General features: G+C 48.2%; 1 protein-coding gene and 1 pseudogene across 5 annotated transcripts in view; both read left to right on the top strand.

Moving 5' to 3' along the window:
* Window positions 1-21,469, top strand: part of MATN2 (matrilin 2) — a 179,932-nt gene that overhangs the window by 133,093 nt on the left and 25,370 nt on the right. For all 5 annotated transcript variants that reach the window (XM_032248352.1, XM_032248375.1, XM_032248368.1 and 2 more), the window contains exons 7-10: window positions 2,046-2,168; window positions 11,311-11,433; window positions 15,066-15,188; window positions 15,442-15,564. In XM_032248352.1, coding sequence (XP_032104243.1) covers window positions 2,046-2,168; window positions 11,311-11,433; window positions 15,066-15,188; window positions 15,442-15,564 — 492 coding nt within the window. The remainder of the gene's footprint in view (window positions 1-2,045; window positions 2,169-11,310; window positions 11,434-15,065; window positions 15,189-15,441; window positions 15,565-21,469) is intronic.
* LOC116530362 lies at window positions 9,363-11,304 on the top strand (annotated as a pseudogene).

Raw genomic sequence — 21,469 nt, 5'->3', positions numbered from 1 at the left:
AGTCAGTCTGGTTTCGAACTCCCAACCTCAGGTAATACACCTGCCTCAGCCTCCCAAAATGTTAGGATTACAGGTGTGAGCCACAGTGCCCGATCAGGAAACACAGACTATTTTTAAGGGAAAGGACCAGAACGTATATAATATACCCTCAAATAGGTCAGAGAGATGACCAAGTGATCACAGGAATAGGGTAAAATGTTAACATAGGTGAATCTGGGTAAAGATATGCAAGTGTTTCTTGTACTCTTTTTATGTTTGTAACTTTTTGTAAGCTTGAAATTGTTTTCAAAAAAATAGATTTTTTAATTATTGCAGTTATATTTGTTTATAAAGAGTCCCAGTGTTTTAAAGCTACATTATGAAGCACGTATGGACAAGATAATGCAATTTCTGGGTCATGCACAGTGGCTCACGCCTATAATCCCAGCACTTTGGGAGGCTGTGGTGGGTGGATCACTTGAGGTCAGGAGTTCAAGACCAGCCTGACAAACATGGTGAAATCCCATCTGTACTAAAAATACGAAAAATTAGCCAGGTGTGGTGGCACACACCCATAATCCCAGCTACTCAGGAGCCTGAGGCAGGAGAATCAGTTGAACCCAGGAGGCAGAGGTTGCAGCGAGCCTAGATCATACCATTGCGCTCCAGCCTGGGTGACAGAGCAAGACTCTGTCTCAAACCAAAACCAAAAACAAAATAATAATAATAACAAACGTCTGGGGTTTGCTTCACAGTAATGTAGGACCTTACTATGGAGAGTGGGAACGTAGCTGAAAGCAGAGCAGCCATAGATTGATTCTCTTGAACCTGGGTGATAAGTACCTGGATTTATTATACTACTCAGTCCATTTTTGAAATTGGACGTTATTGTATATTTTGCTTAACATTCCCATAAGTTTAAATTGGGAAAAATTGGCATCTTACTCAACATTTTTTCCTTTTAGGAATATTGTATGCCTTTCTCTTATACAGTTTCTTTCCTTTGGTATGGACTGGGAAAACTCTCATCTATACCAAATTCTTTATTAGGAAGATTATGTAGTTCAAATGTTTCTTAAAACAATAAAAGCCCTCATGAAAACAAAGATTCCTTTTAAGATTCCGTCAGTGGTCATTTATTTCAAGCAATTTTAAACAATGTGTCTAAGTTCCACTATGGAAAAAGACTTTGCTCAGATTCTGCAATAAAAGTTTCTTTCCATATTTAAAAATACTTACACACAAAAAAAAGAACAAAAAAGGAAATAAAAAAGAACAAAGACAAAATAAAAACATTTATACAAGTAAAATTCCATTATAAGAGATTTCATGAAGTACTTAAAAAAAATTTTTTTTTTGGTTTAAATTAGTGTATCCCTAGAGATCACATTCTCTGTGAATCTTGAGGTAAAGATATTTATGTGCAGCTGAGCCCAGCGAGGTAACCAGGATCTGTTTTGAACTTAGAGTATTTATGCCTTTGACTCCTAGGCCTTATTTTTCGCAGGATATGATTTTGTGTCTTATCGTTTGGCTCATTGTTTGACGGGTTTAAGTGGTTTGGAGTTTGGCTTTGGGAATGTTTAATTGCTTTAATTGCTTAAATTCCATAAAACACTCAGCTAAACTCTTCTCGGCCTACAGTCTGGCAAATATCCCATTTTCATTTTAGTGGCTTTTCCGTGAATAAAGACAAGGAAAGCATCTTTACAAATTTGTTTGTTGCATAAACATTTTGTAGTAATGTCAGAAAGTTTCTCTTTGCCTAGCAGAAAAGTCCAGGTAATAATAATAGGAAGAAGAGGAGGAGGAGGAGGGGGAGGAAGAGGGAGGAGGAGAGGGAGGAGGGGAGGAAGGAGGAGAAGAAGGAAAAGAAGAAGTTTCTCTTAGGAGAGGCCATATCTCTAAACATGGAAGTAGCTTTATTGGGAGACCCCTTTATGGTGTGACTCTTTGAGGTATGGCATTTTACCTGTTTGGGAAAATGAAGACTGGAAATCCATAGTTTTCATATTGCTAGCTTTATTGATTTATTTGCCATTCTTGTGATTTTTCCTTCTTGCCAGAGATAGACTACTGTGCCTCATCTAACCATGGATGTCAGCACGAGTGTGTTAACACAGACGATTCCTATTCCTGCCACTGCCTGAAAGGCTTTACCCTGAATCCAGATAAGAAAACCTGCAGAAGTAAGTCACAGTGGGAGCTGGAGAAGGGCCTGTTCTGCTAAATGCTCTTCGAGTTAGTTTTCCTTTCCTTGCAAATCGTAAGCAAGGTGTGGTTGTATTCAGCATTGTGACTATTAACATTATTCTGCCCTTTATTTTACTTTTTGGCTCACTAGGTCCTATTATGTGGATGATTTTTAGAGACTGAATGAGTCTGGCCATTGGATTCAGTTAGCCAAGTGGGGGCCCAAGCTGAAGCTCCCACCTATGTGAAATGCAGGTGCACTTTCCCTCCCCCTTATTCCCATAGCATTGGGGTGTTGGAGAAAGAAAAGAATGGGCCCAGAGATGAGAGGTAGAAAGAGCTGGTTTCTTCTAATCCTGCAAGATAAGACACTTGATGGATGCTAAGAGCAGGGACACTGCAGCTCTACTTCCTTTGATGGGAAAGAAGAAAAATGAGACTCTAGGACATCCCAGCAGTATTCAAGGGGTACAGGGTGTCAGTGGGATGATATTGAGGGTGTGCTGAGTTCCTCAAATGCCTGTCATCTGGCACATCAAGGGGCATGACTGGGGATCTGAGCACAGGCCCCAGAGGGCACCTGTTTAAGACAAACCTTTCATGCTAGAACTGCTAGAATGGACGGCTTTTCTCGCTGCTGAATTCTCAAAAGCTCAAAGAGTGCTTGGCATTCATAGATGTGCACAATGTTTGCTGAATGGGAATGAATAAGTGAATCTTTCCATGATGCACCATCCTGAAGAAGTTGCAGGTATTATTTGAATCCTTCAGTCTTATTAGAAACAACAGCCTTTTTTCAGGCATGCAAGTTGTGCATTGTTTTTGAGAAAGTCTTTCCCTAGTCAGTCCACACTTATGCACACTGAATTGTTTGGGGTCTGCTGACAATGCCATTTGTATAACTCTCTGGAGCTGCCATTGAGGGATGTAATTTCCTGTATGCTCCTTCACCTGCTTCTTCCTGATGGTACATGCAGCAGCATTCTGCATGGCAAGACTGCGTTTTCAAAGGTTTCACGTCTATCTTTTTTGAAACGCACCATGAGCTATTTAACTGAATCCAGATGAGTCACGTTCTGCTCATAGCACAGATTAGCTTGCATACTCATTGTAGCGAGTGTCAAACTGTGTATGGTGGCAGTTGGTGGCAAATCCTCGATTTTGAAACTGAGCCTCTCTTATAAAACTATTCCCACCACCTTTCAAGGGTACAAACCCTGGACACATTCAAGCATTAAATGGAAATTTTAATTGAGAGTATTCAGAATGTGAAAACAATTAGATAAGCTATTTTCCATAAGACCACACATGCCTGCAGTAGGTCAGAGGGCCAACTTTTCTGGTCTGGCCCCTCCTGTCTGTGCTATTTACACCTTTTGCTAGGAGTGGGTGTGTGAGGAACTGGCTGCACCCAGGGAAAATCACTCACAGGTGGACTCATATTTGCAGACCCAAAGCTCCTCTGTGGGCAGTGATTCGATCTGGTTCAGCTCAGATGCTCATTGCAGTTTCAAGCTTCCTCAAATGTTACTAATGGAGGGGAAAGAGGAAACAAGTGAGGCCTGGGGCCAGGGGTAGAGGACATTTTCTTGAAGCTCTGCATCTCTTACCAATCGTCTGAGTCCCTTAAATTCTGCTACTCGCTCCACACCCTTCCTGGAGAGGCACTTGGAATAAGAGAAGGTCCAGCGCAAGGCAAGCATCATTATCAAGGGAAGAAGAAGGCTGAGAACAGAAGGGCAAGTAGAGAGGGAGTGACCATTTGGGAGTGGTCTGAGCGCTGCAAATTGGTCCCCGAGTGGGCCTGTTTGCAAGCTACCCATGGCCCAGACCAGAGACCCTAATGCTTATCCATGTATATTCAGTGGGTAGAGCACCTCTTCAGCCAGGCGCCCTACTTTTTCATCCAAGAAAAATGACATTTGTTCCTAAAAGCCCATGTCCTCATCAGCCCTCGCCCAATGTCCCACCTCATCATTACATTTTCCATTGTCTTCGCTGTGAACCCAGCCCTGACTCCTGAGGTCAGCCTGCAGGAGCAGCCCCTGACTTCATGCTTGCACTCAGCCCATTAGGACAGACAGCTGTAAACGGAAGCGAGTGCTCACTGTCTCTGGAGCATTATGTGGATGAGGGTAGCCAAGAAATTGGGTTTAAAAATCTGGAGTCCATTATTAGAAGCCTGAGGTCTCTCGAGTGATCTGAGCATTACAGATCTGCAGCCCAGGATACAGCCATTTACATTTAACAGGAGGTTGAGAGATGTGGGCAATTTTCAAATCTAATATGAAATGTCTTTATAAAGGAATTTGATGTCATCCAAATTAAACTGGGGAAAAAGATGAATGCAGAATCCTACTAAGAAAAGACTCTTGGCCAGGATTTGTTCTTGCTCCTCCTGGAGAGTGCGGTCATCAGTTTAAGGCATGAATTATAGAAGCAGTAGTGCAAAGCACAGAAACTGCAGTTGTCCTGGCTGCCCATTTAGAGCCATAGGGCCTAATTACGTGTGGGTGCATTCCCTCTCCTGGGCTCCAGGATCCCTGATTCTCGTACCATGATGGGCACTCTCAAAAATCCATGTGAAGCCCACGGGTTGGACGGAGCCAGGAGGCATGAGGTTCAGCCTTGGCACTGTCACTCATATTGGTTGTGTGACCCTGAGCATCTACTTTCTACTCTGGAGCTGGATTTCCTAAACTGTAGGAACACGACTTCCTGCCTTAACACCCTGTTGCCGCTCTAGTTTTTTAGAAACTTACTGTCTGTGCACTCCGCTGGTATTAGAACGTACAGCCTGGGGTCACTGATCTTTCATGGTTTCAGTCTTACCTCCTCAGGGCTCCAGCTGTTTCACACGTTAGCACTCAGAAAGATGGTTTGATTTGTTATCTGACAGTCCTGCCATCTGACCCCACAGAGTTTTAGTGGACATTCTGGGCCTTCCCAGATTAAGTTGCGTCCAAGCCTGACCTGTGGGTACCATGTCAGAACACCATGGTACCAGATACAGGATGCACAGTAGGTCTTCATTAAATATTTAGTGAATGAATAAGTGAGTGAGTGAATATCTAAGAAACACACACATGAGGAAATATGACAGAAGTGTGGTGAGAAGGCAAAAGATGGTTAAACCTCTGCTAAAAAGAATCATTTGGGAAAGGGTCTTTTTTTTAATTTTTTTTGAGGAAGAGTCTTGTTCTACCACCCAGGCTGGAGTGCAGTGGAGCAATCTTGGCTCACTGCAACCTCCGTCTCCTGGGATCAGTGTTAGTCTCACTTCAGCCTCCCGAGTAACTGGGACTACAGGCGTGCGCCATCACACCAGATTAGTTTTTGTATTTTTAATGGAAACGAAGTTTCACCATGTTGTCGAGGCTGGTCTCAAACTCCTGGACTCAAATGCTTCTCCCTCCTCAGCCTTCCAAAGTGCTGGGATTACAGCATGCGCCACCGTACCCGGCTGAAAAGTGTGGGTTTTGGATTGCTGTCTGCCTGGTTGCTGGGTGATAACCTCTTTAAGAATCTAAATGTTTTCCAGTTGAATTATCTCATGTGTAAATCATTCTCTTTTAAAAATATATATCACTTGAAACCTTAATTTGAAATGTGTAAATATAAATCTTAAAGATAATGTTGGCTTTTTTTTGAGACAGAGTTTTGCTCTTGTTGCCCAGGCTGGAGTGCAATGGAGTGATCTCGGCTCACTGCAACCTCCGACTCCTGGGTTCAAGCGATTCTCCTGCCTCAGCCTCCCGCGTAGCTGGGATTACAGGCTTGTGCCACCACGCCTGGATAATTTGCTATTTTTAGTAGAGATGGGATTTCTCCATGTTGGTCAGGCTGGTCTCAAACTCCCGACCTCAGGTGATCCACTCACCTCAGCCTTCCAAAGTGCTGGGATTACAGGCGTGAGCCACTGTGCCCGGCAACATTGGCATTTTTATTGTGGCAAAATCTATATGACATAAAATATACCATTTTAACTATTTTTGAGTATACAGTCCAGTGGTATTAAGCACATTCACATTATTGTGCAACCATCACCACCTTCAATCTTCAGAACTTCTTCATCACCCCAAACTGAAACTCTATTAAACAATAATTCACCAGCTCCCCTTCCTCCATGTCCTAGCAGCCAGCCACCAATCCACTTTTTGTCTATGAATTTGATTATTCTAGGTGCCTCATATAAGTGGAATCATAGAATATTCGTCCTTTTGTAACCAGCTTATATTGCTTGACATAATGTTTTCAAGGTTCATTCAGTTGTAGGACAGGTGAGACTTTCCTTTTTAAGGCTGGCTAATATTCCATTGTATCTATACATCGTCCTTCATTTATCCACTCATCCTTTGATAGACCCCTGAGTTGCTTCCACCTTTTGGCTCTTGTTTATTAATACTGCTGTGATCTTGGGTGTATATACCCAGAAGTGGAATTGCTGGATCATGTAGTTAATTCTATGTTTAATTTTTTGAGGAACCGCCACGCTGTTTTCCACAGTGGCTGAATGATGGGTTTTAAGAGAGTTGACTGCCGGGCACGGTGGCTCACGCCTGTAATCCCAGCACTTTGGGAGGTCAAGGTGGGTGGATCACCTGAGGTTAGGAGTTTGAAACCAGCCTGGCCAACGTCGTGAAACCCCCTCTGTACTAAAAAACACACAAAAAAATTAGCCGGGTATGGTGGCAGATGTCTGTAGTCCCAGCTACTCAGGAGGCTGAGGTGGAGAATCACTTGAACCCAGGAGGCAGAGGTTGCAGTGAGCTGAGATTGCACCACTGCACTCTAGCCTGAGTGACAAAGTAAGACAATCTCAAAAAAAAGAGAGAGATTGTTGGCTAAAGATGATTCACCTTTCCCTGATAATGTAATGGAGTGATGCCCAAAGGCCCCAGACGATGGGCCCTTCACGTTCTGTGTTTGTCCGTCTGTCTGTGCCTGGTGTTTTATTGCCAGGCCTGTTTTTCCTCCATCGAAGCTCTTGGCTTGTTTCCTGGCACTCACTTATGTCCTGCACAGGTGAGGTTGTTGATGAGTTTCAGGTAGATGAACAGAAACTGCACACAGCTAACAATATCCACCCTCTCCTCACGTAGGAATGAGTTCTTCCAGAGACAGTGCCAAGGGTCAGTGACACAGCAGGGTGATGTGGCCAGCCCTGCATGCTGCGGCCCTCTCTCCATGGATTCTGTCTGCAGGCATTCTGCTCATACTCTGGGCATGAAAGAAGCTTCAGCCACCAATTACCTCGGAGGGCACATTGTGGATTCTTTCTTTTTTTTTTTTAATTTTTTTAAAGATGGAATCTCGCTCTGTCACCCTGGCTGGAGTACAGTGGCATGATCTTGGCTCACTGCAACCTCCATCCCCTGGGTTCAAGTGATCCTCATACCTCAGCTTCCCGAGTGGCTGGACTGCAGATGTGTACCACCATGCCCAGCTAATTTTTGTATTGTTAGTAGAAGCGGTATTTCACAATGTTGGCCAGGCTGGTCTTGAACTCCTGACCTCAAGTAATCCACCCACATCGGCCTCCCAAAGTGCTGGGATTACAGGCATGAGCCACTGCGCCCAGCCGGATTCTTTAACAGACCCTTTGAGGGGTCCCTCAGGTCTGGGTCCCACTCACATATCTGTTTTTACTAGCAGTGGGTCTTGATCAAGTGGTTAACCTCATTAAACCCCAATTCCTCAGCTTTGAAATATGGATAACAATCACACGTCTTACAAGGTCAAATGAAGTCATGTTTGTAAAGTGGGTGGCACAGCATCTGGCATTTGGCAGGGTTTAAGAAATGATAGCAGCTATCATTATCACTAAAGTTACTATCAGACTGCCACTAATAGTGAGAAAAATAAAGATGGCATGGTTCCTGCTCGTGGAGCTCAGTCTAGGGAAAGAAACAGACTTTGAAGTATCACAGATACAAAACACACCACATAAGCATCGTAATGAATGCTGTGAAAGAGAGGTCCTGTAGAAAGAACTGACTTCATCTGGGAGGTCACACCGGATGACAAAGTGACGTTGAGCTGAACATGAAGGAAGATAGAGGGGTTAGCCTGTGCTAAGAATGAGCCACTCAAGCAAGAGGGTGACATCATATCTTCAAGTGATTTGTGGATGTGAACTTCCTCAAAGAATTTTTGGGGAGATATATGGTAAAAATTAAATGTATTCATTACTTTATGATTTTAGATTATTTCCCCTGTATCAGTTATGGTGCTTTTTGGTCACACAAAACAGGAAATCCAATTAATGGTATCTTAAGTCAGAAGGACATTTACTTTACTTTTTGTTTTGTTTTTGAGATGGAGTGTCGCTTTATCGCCCAGGCTGGAGTGTAGTGGCACGATCTCAGCTCACTGCAACCTCCACCTCCCAGGTTCAAGCAGTTCTCCTGCTGCAGCCTCCAAGTAGCTGGGATTACGGGTGCCCAGCTAATTTTTGTATTTCTAGTAGAGACAGGGTTTCACCATGTTGGCTGGTATGGTCTCCATCTCTTGACCTCATGATCTGCCGGCTTCGGCCTCCCAGAGTGCTAGGATTATAGGTATGAGTCCCCTCGCCTGGCTACTTTTTACCTAAAAAGTCCAAGGGTGGCTGGTCCTATGGATGGCTCAGCGACTCAGTGATATTATCAAGAACCCAGATTCTTTCTGTCTTTCTATTCTGCATGTTGCATTTTCGTCTTCGTGCTTGTCACCTTGTGGTTATAAGATGGTTGCTGCAGCTCCCAGAATTATATCCTCACACTGCTAGACTTGAAGGCAAAAAGGACAAAAGACAGAAAAGAAAAGTATTTCTCATTTCTCTTCATACACCTTTGTCTTTTTTTTTTTTTTTTTTTTTTTTTTGATATGGAGTCTTGCTCTGTTTCCCCGGGCTGGAGTACAGTGGCACAATCTCGGCTCACAGCAACCTCCGCCTCCTGGGTTCAAGCAATTCTCATGCCTCAGCCTCCCAGGTAGCTGGGATTTAAGGCATGTGCCACTGTGTCCTGCTAATTTTGTTTTTTGTTTTGTTTTGTTTTTAGTAAAGTTGGGGTTTTGCCATGTTGGCCAGGCTGGTCTCAAACTCCCGGCCTCAAGTGATCTTCCCACCTGGCCTTTCAAAGTGCTGAGATTACAGGCGTGAGCCACTGCGCCCAGCTGCCTTTTTCTTTTCAGGAAGAAAAGAGGTCCCCTAGTAAACTTCTTATGTCTCATTGGCCAGAACTAGGGCGTTTTCCCACCCCTTGATCAATGATTGACAAAGAAGAACATGGTTGCCACGCTGGCTTAGACCAGCCATGATTCATGCTTGGGGGTCATGAGATAATGGTTATTGGCAAGACAACCAACAGTGTCTGCCACATGCCCAGAAAAAGAACAATGCTGTGCAGTTAAACTGACCCAGCCCAGCCAATGAGGTCGGTGGCAACCTTTTCCCCCAACACCAGCCTCATAAAGGCTCCCCACAGGCCCATTTTGTGCCCTTTTCCAGTTCTCCATCTCCCCTGGAGCCTGCTATGTGTGGGGTCCTGTGGCTTTAGCATTTTCTACCCGGAAAGGAATTGCTTATTGGCTGCTGGTTATGATGCAGTTTTTCCATCTGCTGGCAGAAACACAGCGTGGATAGAGTGACCTTACCATAGGACAGAACTGCAGTAGCCTGGGGCAGCATCAGCGATGCGCCTCCTCCTCTCTACAGAGCAAGGTGAAGCATCTGGACCCTTCTTTGTGAAACTGCTAACTCCTGCCTCCCTAAGTAGCTGGATATTTTGCAAGATCACCTTTTGTTTATTCTGCCTCGTGCCACTCGATGTCACTGTCAGATGTCGCTGTAGACAGAAGCTGTCTACATGCTTTGAGCCCTAGTGATCAGGTTAACTTGAGAGAGACACTGGATTTTCTTAGCTTTTCCATCTTTCTTTTTTTTTTTTTTTTTTCCTTTTCTTTTTTTACCATCATGCGCATAGAGAGCTTTTCCATCTTTCTTGGAAGGAGGTCGGCTGGGGAGTGTGGCCTTCACCCCAGTTCTCAGCTCTTTGGCCATTGACTCAGTTCAGTTCAGCTTAACTGAGCCTCGGCTTGCTCTTTGTCCATCAAAGGGGGGAAATGCTGGAGAATCCACAGATATACTTCAGGTACCAGGTTCTTTTAAACAAACTCCCAGAGAGCAGGAGCTGTTGTCTCTGTCCTATAGAGCACCTGGTTTCCTGAAGATTTAGTGAAGTTTGCCTGCCTTTCCACCTCTACTGCAAAGTCTTCTTCAAGGTATAACCTTGGCCTTGTCATCTCCACCAACATTCTCACCTCTAGTCCCCTGTTCTGAGCCTTCACTGCTCCATCCTGGGACTTGCACGACCAGCCATGCTCAGCTGGGCCAGCTCCCTCTGCCTCCCAGGCTCATCTCTCTCCTCACACTCCAGCCACACTCAGCTGCTCACAGCTCCCCAGGCGTGCCCCTCGCTCATCCCCAGGCACTTGTGTTCGCCATCCCCTCATCCCCGGGCCCTTGTGTTCGCCGTCCCCTCATCCCCAGGCACTTGTGTTCGCCATTCCCTCATCCCCGGGCACTTGTGTTCGCCATCCCCTCATCCCCGGGCACTTGTGTTCGCTGTCCCCTCATCCCCAGGAGTTTATGTTCACTGTCCCCTCATCCCTAAGCACTTGTGTTGGCTGTCCCCTTATCCCCAGGTGTTTGCATTCACTGTCCCCTCATGCTCAGGCACTTGTGTTTGCTGTCCTCTCATCCCTGGGCATTTGTGTTTGCTATCCTCAAGTCCTCATGTTCTCCTCCCTGGGGCCTCCAGTTGGCCTCATCTCCTCTGGGAAGACCCCCTCACCCCAGGACTCGGGGGGGCCCTGCTCTATGCTCTGCATTGTCTTATGGTTGCCATTCCCTCGTCTGCCTCCTTACCAGAGCCTGAGGCAGGCCTCCATCTTAATCGCCATTATATCCCCGCACCTAGGTCAGGGCCTGGCATTTGGTTCGTGGATAAATGAATGAATGATCTGTCCCAGCTCACCTCGGCAGCCAGCACCCACCAGCCCTCTCCACGGGGGCTCGTGGGAGCCCTGAGGGGCTGCCCTCAGCCCCGGGAGAAGCCCAGAGTCTGAAGGAGGGTCTGCCCTTCTTCCCCTCAGGGATCAACTACTGCGCGCTGAACAAACCCGGCTGTGAGCACGAGTGCGTCAACACGGAGGAGGGTTACTATTGCCGCTGCCGCCGAGGCTACACCCTGGACCCCAATGGCAAAACCTGCAGCCGTGAGTGTACCCTAGGGGCGGGGTGCTGCGGAGGGTGGGGTCCACTCACAGGCACCAGGCGGACTCACTAGCAACCGGTCATGTCTGGAGCCCCCTGGAGTTTCCTGATGGTCTGTCAGGTGCAGCCTTCCTTACCTTTAGCTTCCTCATCTGTAGAATGTGACTATTAATACTATCAACTACCCAGCCCAACAGGTTGGGTTGCAAGGATTAAAAGAATGAATAGGGGCTGAGTGTGGCGGCTCATACCTATAATCCCAGCACTTTGAGAAGCCGAGGCAGGTAGATCACTTGAGGTCAGGAGTTCAAGAACAGCCTGGCCAACATGATGAAACCCTGACTCTACTAAAAATACAAAAAATTAGCTGGGCGTGATGGCGGGCACCTGTAATCCCAGCTACTCAGGAGGCTGAGGCAGGAGAAATGCTTGAACCTGGGAGGCGGAGGTTGCAGTGAACTGAGATCACGCCACTGCACTCCAGCCTACGCAATAGAGCAAGACTCCACCTCAAAAAAAAGAATTAATAGGAGTAAAACTACTTAGAATAGTGCTGCTAGGCATAAGCACTCAATAAATGTTAACTAATATTAGTATTAGCTGTTGAGAGCATTTCCTAGGTCAGACAGGCTTGATTTCAAATCCAGCCTCTTCCCCCTGCTAGACGTGTGTGACCTTGGGCAAGTTATTTACCTTCTCCATGCTTTGAATTCCCATCTGTGACAAAAAGGGAAACTAATGGTTGGATTGATCCCACAGGGTTCTTACAGGGAGAAATAGGAGCCATTTTGCTATCTTAGCCTGGTGCCTGACACAGGGTAAACTCCTAGTCAAGGGGAACAGTTCTATGGTGGAGCCTGTGAGAGTGGCCGGTGCCCCGCCCCAGACTGGGACAAGAGGCTGGAGGGAACAGATCTTGGAAAGCAAGCTACAGAGGCTGATCTGAGGGCAGAGGCAAGACACACGGGACTTTCTGTGAAGGCTTGTCTTCATTTTCTTGTGTCAGAGCCCAGCGAAGTTCCACTTGGTGATGTAAATGTATAGGAACTTGCAGGCTCTGCCAGCTGGGCGGCTCCATGGTTTTTTATGAGACACTGTCCCCACGGGTCCTGGCCAGCAGGGCGGGAGTGCCTGAGTGTGGCTGTGGAGCCTGTGCCCTTGGCATATGGGAGAGGGGCCCATCTCCGTGACATGGCCCATGCAGAAGGGGCCCTTTGTGTGCCTTTCCACTCAGCAACCCCACATCTGCTCCCCTTTGGAGACAGAGATAGATTGTGAGCGAGGACAGTGCAGCTGTTGAGCGCCGGGCTCCACACTGCCCACAGGGAAGTTTCCCAGATGAAATATGAGGTCCAGGGCAGTCCTCAGGAAAGCGTGGCCTCTCCAGCGTCCAGAGAGAACAAAGGAACAAAGTGCCCCAGTGAAGTCTCACTCTGTTGCCCGGCTTGGAGTACAGTGGCGCGACCTCGGCTCACTGCAACCTCTGCCTCCCAGGCTCAAGTGATTCTCCTGCTTCAGCCTCTCGAGTAGCTGGGGTTACAGGCGCATGCTACCACGCCCAGCTAATTTTTTGTATTTTTAGTAGAGATGGGGTTTCACCACGTTAGCCAGGATGGTCTTGATCTCTGGACCTTGGTGATCCACCCACCTCATCCTCCCAAAGTGCTAGGATTACAGGTCTGAGCCACCAAGTCCGGCCTCAGTTAAGGCTTTATAAGGACTGATCTCAGAGGCCAAAGGGCTTTTGAACTAGAATGGTGGTACCAAAGTCAGCGTCTGCTGTATGTGGCCTCTGCATGTCTCTGAGTGCAATGAGAGGCCAGCAGGGAGCAGGACTCCCATTCAACAGGAGATGCCGTGGTGACCATGGATCTGTGCATATCCTGCCTGTTTCCTGGAGTGTCAGGTCTGCCCGCTGATGGCCCTGGTGGTTTTCCCAGGGCAGGTGGGCCTGACCTGGCCAAGCCCATGCAGGTCACCAGGGACATGGCCTGACTGCCCCTCGCAGCATGCCTCTGGGGGCCAGAAGAGCTCTAAGGATGGACCACAAGAGGTTGGGACCCTCTGTTCTCCCTGGCATCTAGCCAACTCTAAGCAAGTATAAACCAGGCCATTTCTGTCTTGCAGTTCGTAGAGAAAGCCACGGGGTTCTGCTTTCCCTGAGGGATCAGGGAGCCCAGGCCATAAAAACAGAAAGCCCTTCTGAGGTGCTCAGTCTGTGCTGGCAATGCCCTGAGCACGTTCCACGCATAAGCTCACTGCATCCTCACAGCCGCCCTACTAGGCGCCCACATTCTTGTCCCTATTTAAAGAAGAGGAAACTGTGGCACAGAGGGATTAAGTCACTGTCCTGGGGTCCTGTACTAGTAAATGGCAATGCCAGGATGTGAACACAGGCATGTAGCTCCCAAGATCCAGCAAGTGTTTGCAGGAGGTGCATCCACTGGTGGAATGTTCCAGAAGGCGCCAGTCCCAGGCTCTGCGGGAGTCAAGAGGCCCACTTGGCAGCCCTGCACAAGGCCTCCAGTGTCTGTCCAGTCTCTGGAGGTGCATTTTCTCCAGAAGGGAAGCCTGGGAGGCAGCCTGCAGGGCTGTTAGTGGGAGCTGTCCACCACAGCTGTGTGTTCATTAGCCTTCGGTGCTTGCTGCCCGGAGGACCAGCTGTGCAGTGTTCCAATGCCAGGATGGGCCACACATGCAGGCCCAGGCTTTGGTTTGTTTTTTGAATCTGGATGTCCTGAAGATGGGGGTAAAAAAAAAAAATCGAAACTGATTTCACTGGGAAGGACAATTCTTTTTCATTTTCAGTTAGAAACGAAACTATACAACTATTACTCAGCACTAATTGATAATAATAGTGTGTTCATTAAGTGGTTGCTGTATGCTAGCTACTGTTCTGAGCACTTTACGTGAATCAACAACTCTTATTTTCACCCTGTTCCTATAAGAAAGCAACCATCTTCATCCGCATTCACATGTCAGGAAACCATGGCCAAGAGACCATGGACTGCCCAGCATTCATAGCTAGGAAGTGGAAGAGGTGTGATGTGAGCCCAGGTGGTTTGATGCCAGAACCTACATTCTAAGCACTGCTCTATCAGCTGTGTGGTTTTGACCTTGACCTTCCTGAGCCTCACTTTCCTCTCTGTGAAATGGGAATTGCACCTGCTCGCAGAGGCGCCCTGAGACTGTAGAGTCAGTGTGCCATGGCCCTGGCAGAGTGCCACTGTCATCAACAGGGATAGCATTTCCCAGCCGTTGTACACTTTACTCTTCAAACAAAGAAATGGGAAAAAAGGCTGGGCATGGTGTCGAGCACCTGTAATCCTAGCTACTGGAGGCTGAGGCAGGAGAATCGCTTGCACCCAGAAGGCAGATGTTGCAGTGAGCCGAGATCTCACCACTGCACTCCAGCCTGGGTGAAAAGGGAAAGAAAACCAACAAGCCAGGCTGATTTTCTAGAGGGGCCAGGGACGTGGGGTAGAATGACAGCTTCCTCGTGGCTTGTTATGTCTCCGGTTTTGTTTTCTTTTTTTTTTTTTTTCTTTTTTCTGGTTTTGTTTTTCAATCTCGGTTGCTGGTGGGGTGTTGCCCCCTCGGCTCCTCTATGCTTTCATGTGTGTGACAAATGCAGGGGTGGACCACTGTGCACAGCAGGACCATGGCTGTGAGCAACTGTGTCTGAACACAGAGGAGTCCTTCGTCTGCCAGTGCTCAGAAGGCTTCCTCATCAACGAGGACCTCAAGACCTGCTCCCGTGAGTCCCTCCACACTCCTCTCCTCCTAGGGGAGAGTTTGCACCAGGAGTGAAACCTATGTGACTGCAGAGGGCACAGGTCATGCTTGGGCACCCCTCCCCTGCCCCTCACTTTGCTCCCGGAGATAGTGGGATGTCCACTGGGAATGCATGCCTTCAAGGGAGGGTGGGGTGAGCTTGATGGTCACTTGATCCCATCACCATAGCCCAGAGGTCTCACTGATGGAGGACTGCCTGGCTTTTGGTTTTGCAGGGGTGGATTACTGCCTGCTGAGTGACCACGGTTGTGAATACTCCTGTGTCAACACAGACAGATCCTTTGCTTGTCAGTGTCCTGACAGACACGTGCTCCGCAGCGATGGGAAGACGTGTGCAAGTAAGTGAAGGATAAGCGGGACTGTGGCTGCGGGTGTGGGTGTGCTGCCCACACATACGCGTATGTGTGCCTGTGTGTCCTGTCTCCAGGCTTTGCTGGGCCCCAGTGAATGTGTGTGATAGCATCTCTCAGCCACTGAGCCTTGGTGGCTGCTCCTCTCCCTCCCCTCAAACTTCCTTCCCCCATCCCCTGAAGCAGTTTTTTGCTGTTTCCACAGCCCACCTCCCTGTCATTCTGAAGCTGGACAGAGCCCTAGTCCTCAGCTCTCTCTGTTCTACCCCAGCCAGCTAGTATGTCACATGAATAATAATAATGTGGACCCCTCACTGACTGCTGGCTACGTGCTGGGCACTGTGCTAAGCACACATGCTGTTGTATTCAAGGGACAGATGAGGAAACTGCAGCTTAGATTAAGAGCCTAAGGTCACCAGCTAGTAAGTGGTGGGTTCAGATTCTGCTGGGTGTGATTCCAAAGTCAGTCCTGGGAGAAGAGGAAGCTCCTGAGAAAGCACTTGCCCTGCTTTCTGATCCCGGTGACCTCACAGCACATGGTGAGGCTGGCAGTGATAGGTCGTGGGTACACATTTCCTTGCAGCTGGTCTCAACTCCTGTTTCCATTTAAAAAAAAAAAAAATGCTCCCAGACCTCCTTCCCTCCTTCACTGAAGAATGCTACTGTGTTTGTTGCCCTGCAATTCTGTTTCCAAGCGGACCAAGATAAAGAATTAAAATATAGTCATTTTGAGAGAAGGGATGAGAAATGGAAGAAAAGGACCATAATTTACCTTCCCCAGCCTGCTGGTCTTTCTAGTTACAGGGCCAGGGTCCCTGAGCACTGGTACAATTGTAGGCACAACCTAATTTATCCACCTTTTTACATCATCCATTCATCTAGGCAGATGAGCTGGCTGCACAGCTGGGTGTGCCTCTCTATGCTGCCTGTGAGAAAGTATTTCCAGTTTGGGACAGATTCTTGAATCTCAGCAAATGGGTTATCCATGTTGTAGCTTTCGGTGGCTCCCGGCCCAGCTGCCTCCGAGACTGCTGCTGCAGCCAGCTCAGGGAGGGGCCGGGCACAGGGAATGCAAAAAGGGTGTGTCGAATCGCATGGACATTGACTGCATGCCAAAGCCAGACGCAAGGGGTTTGCTGATTTAATTCACCATCATTTTAGATTATTTATGTCCTTCTGTCCACCTCATTCGTGTGATAATCAAGAACTGACTATAAGATGGTTGCAGGGCTGGGCATGGTGGCTCATGCCTGTAATCCCAGCACTTTGGGAAGCCAAGGCGGGCAGATCACCTGAGGTTGGGAGTTCAAGACCAGCCTGACCAACATGGTGAAACCCATCTCTACTGAAAATACAAAATTAGCTAGGCATGGTGGCACATGCATGCAATCCCAGCTGCCTGGTAAACTGAAGCAGGAGAATCGCTTGAACCAGGGAAGCAGAGGTTGTGGTGAGCCATCAAGCCATTGCACTCCAGCCTGGGCAACAGGAGCAAAACTCCATCTCAACAACAACAAGAAAAGCTGGCTGCAGGACCTCTAAGAAATTCTCATGAGCCCGTCTAAACAAATTCATCCCCATCTCCTTTAAATCATGTGCCCCTTTCTCTCCCCTGCCCAGGTCCACATCTGGGTTATGACTCAGCCAATTTTAAGTGTTGCCCATTTTCTCATTTAAAGTGGGTTTCTAACCAATGGCACAGTGGAACCATCTACATGAGTAAATGTCCAACAATGCAATGAATAGTGAATTTTGTTATTTATATATGGTTGTGTCTAGGTGAGAACTTATGAGATAATCAGATAAGTTAAAATTGTCCTCAGGAACCGTACTTGAGAGGTGCGTTTAACCCACCAGCTGATACATATGCATTGAGCTATTCCCCTAATTGAAGACTTTCTGCCTGCCCCAGAATGATTCATTCTGACTGTCCTGTCCTGTAATAATGGGCTAGGTTTTCAGTGTGGCCACAGCTAACTGGAGGTTGGGATGTATGTTCCCCAGCTCTGCTCCAGATGACAAAGAGCCAGATGGCATGACTGTACCTTTTTGGTAAAGGCTGTTGGGGATCAGCCAGGCCTGGCTCAGCAGATAATAGTGTCCTTGGTTCTTTATAGAGGCAGCCTTCACTTACAGCTTTGACAGCAAGTGGTCTTAAGAATGTGCCACTCGGCCGGGTGCAATGGCTAACGCCTGTAATCCCAGCACTTTAGGAGGCCAAGGCAGGCAGATCATGAGGTCAAGAGATCAAGACCATCCTGGCTAACATGGTGAAACCCTGTCTCTAATTAAAAAAAAAAAAAAAAAAAAAAAATGGAATGTGTCACTTACCTTCTGGAAAGTTCTCTAAAGTATGGAGGGGCTCCTGCGGCCCAGGGATGAAATGGGCACTGCCATCCCCCTACTCCTTCAGGCCTGGGCTCCCTGCCTCTGGAGTGATGTCCCCTCCCTTCCTCCAGCCCCCCATCCCAAGTTCTGCTTTCTCAGATGCTCCCTAGCAGCCCTCTTACCTCTGACAATTAGATGCCCAGACTCGGTGTGGAGTCAAAGGGATGGGGCAATCTCTTGTACCAGCTGCAGCTGAGAAGACTCCTTCCCTCTCTAGACATTTCCCTGAGACTGACCTTGTACAAGGGCATCCCAGCATTGAGAAAGACTCCACAGGCCTGAGGTGCATGGAGCACACTGCCCACTGGCCTGCAAGCTCCTGGAGGTTGGAGGTCAGAGGCCAACATGAAATGACTGGAAGCGTGAATGGACAGAGGCCACCTGTATTCTTGCCCCAGGGCCCCGGCGCAGGGTCCACTCCCCACTTGATAGCCTTCAGTGGATCCCCACTGTCTCCCAGAACAAATTTCCATTGCACTCCTTGATTTGGCGGCGTGCAGAGTCCCCCTTCCACTTCTTTAGCCTCGCCCCAGATCCTCCTGAAGCTTCTTGTTCTTCAGCCAAAGTGGCAAGTCCCTTATTCTCTGAAGGCCCTGTGCCCCAGTGTCACCCCCATGGGCAACCTCCTCCCCCACCTGATAGGCTCTCCTCTCCTCCTCCCAGCCCAGGCTCTGTTGGGGCCTCTCCGCAGAGGTCTCCTGCCCAGCCTCACCCTGCAGCTCTCTGTGCACAGGTCTGAGAAAGCGTCTGGCAGAGCAGAAAGAGTACTGCACTGAAAGCCCAAAGACGGCGTTTAAATCATGTCGCTTCTACCCTAGGCAAGGGAATTGGCCCTCTCGGGGTCTGACTGCTCATCACTAAACTGAGAGTAGTTGCTGCTGCCTTTGAAGACCACTGTGTGGCCCAGAGACTGCTGTTGTAGTGCTGTGTGAACTTGCAGACTGCCATGACCCCTAAGGGATTCCTCTCTTTGTCTACCCTCCCCAGCATCAGAACCCCCTGCATTGAGGAGACTCAGAAGGGAGCTCCTGGCATTGCTGCCTGGAGACCCATCTCCCAGGGCCAGTCCTGCTTTCCTTGGAGGGACCCCAGAGATGCACAACTCTGGACGGGGACTGGACTCAGGAGTCCAAGGGCTGTCGTAGGAGGGACCCTCCCTTCTGCAAGCGGAGGACGCCAACCCGAATCAGAGCTGCCAACCTAGGGCACTGGGGGATCACTGATGGTCACAATTCCAGTCCAGCTGTCACAGGCAGATCTGTGCAGGCCTGTTAGGCTACCTGAGGACCTGAGCTTGGCCTTCCGAGGCTGAGGCAGCCCTAGGCAAGGCTAGGGGAGTGTCTTAGTCTACTCGGGCTCCCATCACAAAATACCCTAGACTGAATGTTGTTTCTTAACCACAGAAATTTATTTCTCACAATTCTGGAGGCTGGAAGTCCAGGATCTGGCCTGGCTGGGCTCTGGTGAGGTGCTGGCCTGGCTGGGCGCTGGTGAGGGCCTTCTTCCTGGTTTACAGCTAGCCAGCATCCAGCTGTGTCTTCATATTGCATGGGATGTAGGGGGTGAGAGAGCAAAAGAGTGCAGGCAAGCTCTCTGGTGTCTGTTCTTATAAAAACACTAATCCTATCAGGTCAGGATCCTGCCCTCACGACCCCATCTAAACCTAATTACCTCCCAGACTCCACCTCCAAATACCATCACCTCAGGGGTTAGGGATTCAGATGTGAATTTTAGGGGAAACAGTTTGTAGCAGGGAGTAGGGGAGGGCCACTCTCACTCTCGTGTATTCACATTACAGGCTTGATGCAACAGAAGGAAGTTAGAGATTTTCCCTTATTTTGTGGGAAACGGACACAGGGAGGAAACTGATGCCTCCAAGCTGGCCCTGATTGGGGAATCAGTGGTAGAGCCGGGACCAGAGCCCGAGTCCCCTATTTCAGGATCTCTTGCCCAGTGTGAGATGCACTGGAAAAGTGCATCTCAATTCAGCTGCTGCTTGGTTTGTCTGAGAAAAAGTCTAGATGGAGTTAGCAAAGGATTGGCTGCTCCTAGTTTTATCATAAGAAAAGCCAGGAAGCAGTGTAATTCTATCTGTTGGTTACTGTCTTGGCAGATGGCCACTGTGGCTTTCTCTCTCTGGGGTTGGGGTTGGTTTTAACAACGTCTTACATGGAGTCCCAGATGCAGGATTGCTGTCTGTCATCACGGCAGTTGTGCAAGTCCACAGAACACACTGCCCCACAGTTGCTGTGCCACAGACATATGTGACTCACCTGTGTCAGCATGCGGGGCTGCTAGACATGACCCTAAAGACATGTGCTACATCCTAAAACTTCTAACCATCCTGAGCACATGCCGCAGACTTCATTCATGATGAGGGTTTAATTAAATACGTAGGCCTGGGTCCTTATGTGTAAAAGGAAGAGAACCCTTCTTTTAGAGGAAAAACGTTTTCTTCCTCCCTCTTGGGATTTCTCATACATCCTCCCACCCATTTCACTTAAGCAATGGTTCCTAATGGAGTCTCTCTTTACTCTTCTCTCAGTTTGAATCTAGGTACTTCCTTAAGTGCTTGGTTCCTTCACCCTCATTGTCTACAAATATTTACTGTGTACCTGCAGTGTGCAGGGTGCTGGGGATCTTTAGGGTTGACACAGATTCTGCTTGCGCCCTGGGGAAGAAGGATAACAGATGGAGCAACCATTCCACGTGGTGAGCATGGCGATGTGGAATGAGGGTGCCGCAGGAGCCTCCCCTAGTCTAGAGAAAGATGTTTGATCCAACACCCAGAGAGCGAGTACAGTGAGCAAGCCAGAGATGGAGGGGAAACGCTTCCCTAGGGGCCAGAGAGTGAACTGCAGGAACTTCCGTGCTCTGAGTATGGCGTACTGAGTATGAGAGGGAGGCAAGCGAGAATTAAGCCTGGGGATGCCGGTGGGACCCATCACCCGCCTACAGCCTGGAGAGGTACGAGAGACTTCCTGGCTGGCCTCCCTTGAGAAAATGATTTTTGTCTAGTTTGTCTTCTGGGAATCTTCCAGGCTGTGTCAGCACACCCTCTTAAGCTAGGATGATCAGTGGATGTGCAGCTGGACCAGGGATACGGAGGTGACAGACTTGAATATAGTCCCATCTCTGCCCTCAGGACAGCTAAGACCAGTCACCTTTGAAGGTTAAGGGACATTGGGAAAGTCACTTCCCCTCTGACCATCAGACATTCTCATCTCGCTCTTTTTTTTTTTTTTTTTTTGAGATGAAGTCTCGCTCTGTTGCCCAGGCTGGAGTGCTCAGGCTGAAGTGCAGTGGTGTGATCTCAGCTCACTGGAACCTTTGCCTCCTGGGTTCAAGCAATTCTTCTGCCCCACCCTCCCAAGTAGCTGGAACTACAATATAGGCACTCGCCATCATGCCCGGCTAATTTTTTTTTTTTTTTTTGTAGAGACAGGGTTTCATCATTGTTGGCCAGGCTGGTCTTGAACTCCTGACCTCAGATGATCTGCCAGCC

This window comes from Sapajus apella, unplaced genomic scaffold (genome assembly GCF_009761245.1).
Source record: "Sapajus apella isolate SASKATOON/1434 unplaced genomic scaffold, GSC_monkey_1.0 scaffold3, whole genome shotgun sequence".
Lineage (NCBI taxonomy): Eukaryota > Metazoa > Chordata > Mammalia > Primates > Cebidae > Sapajus > Sapajus apella.
This window is presented reverse-complemented; position numbering and strand designations above follow the sequence as displayed.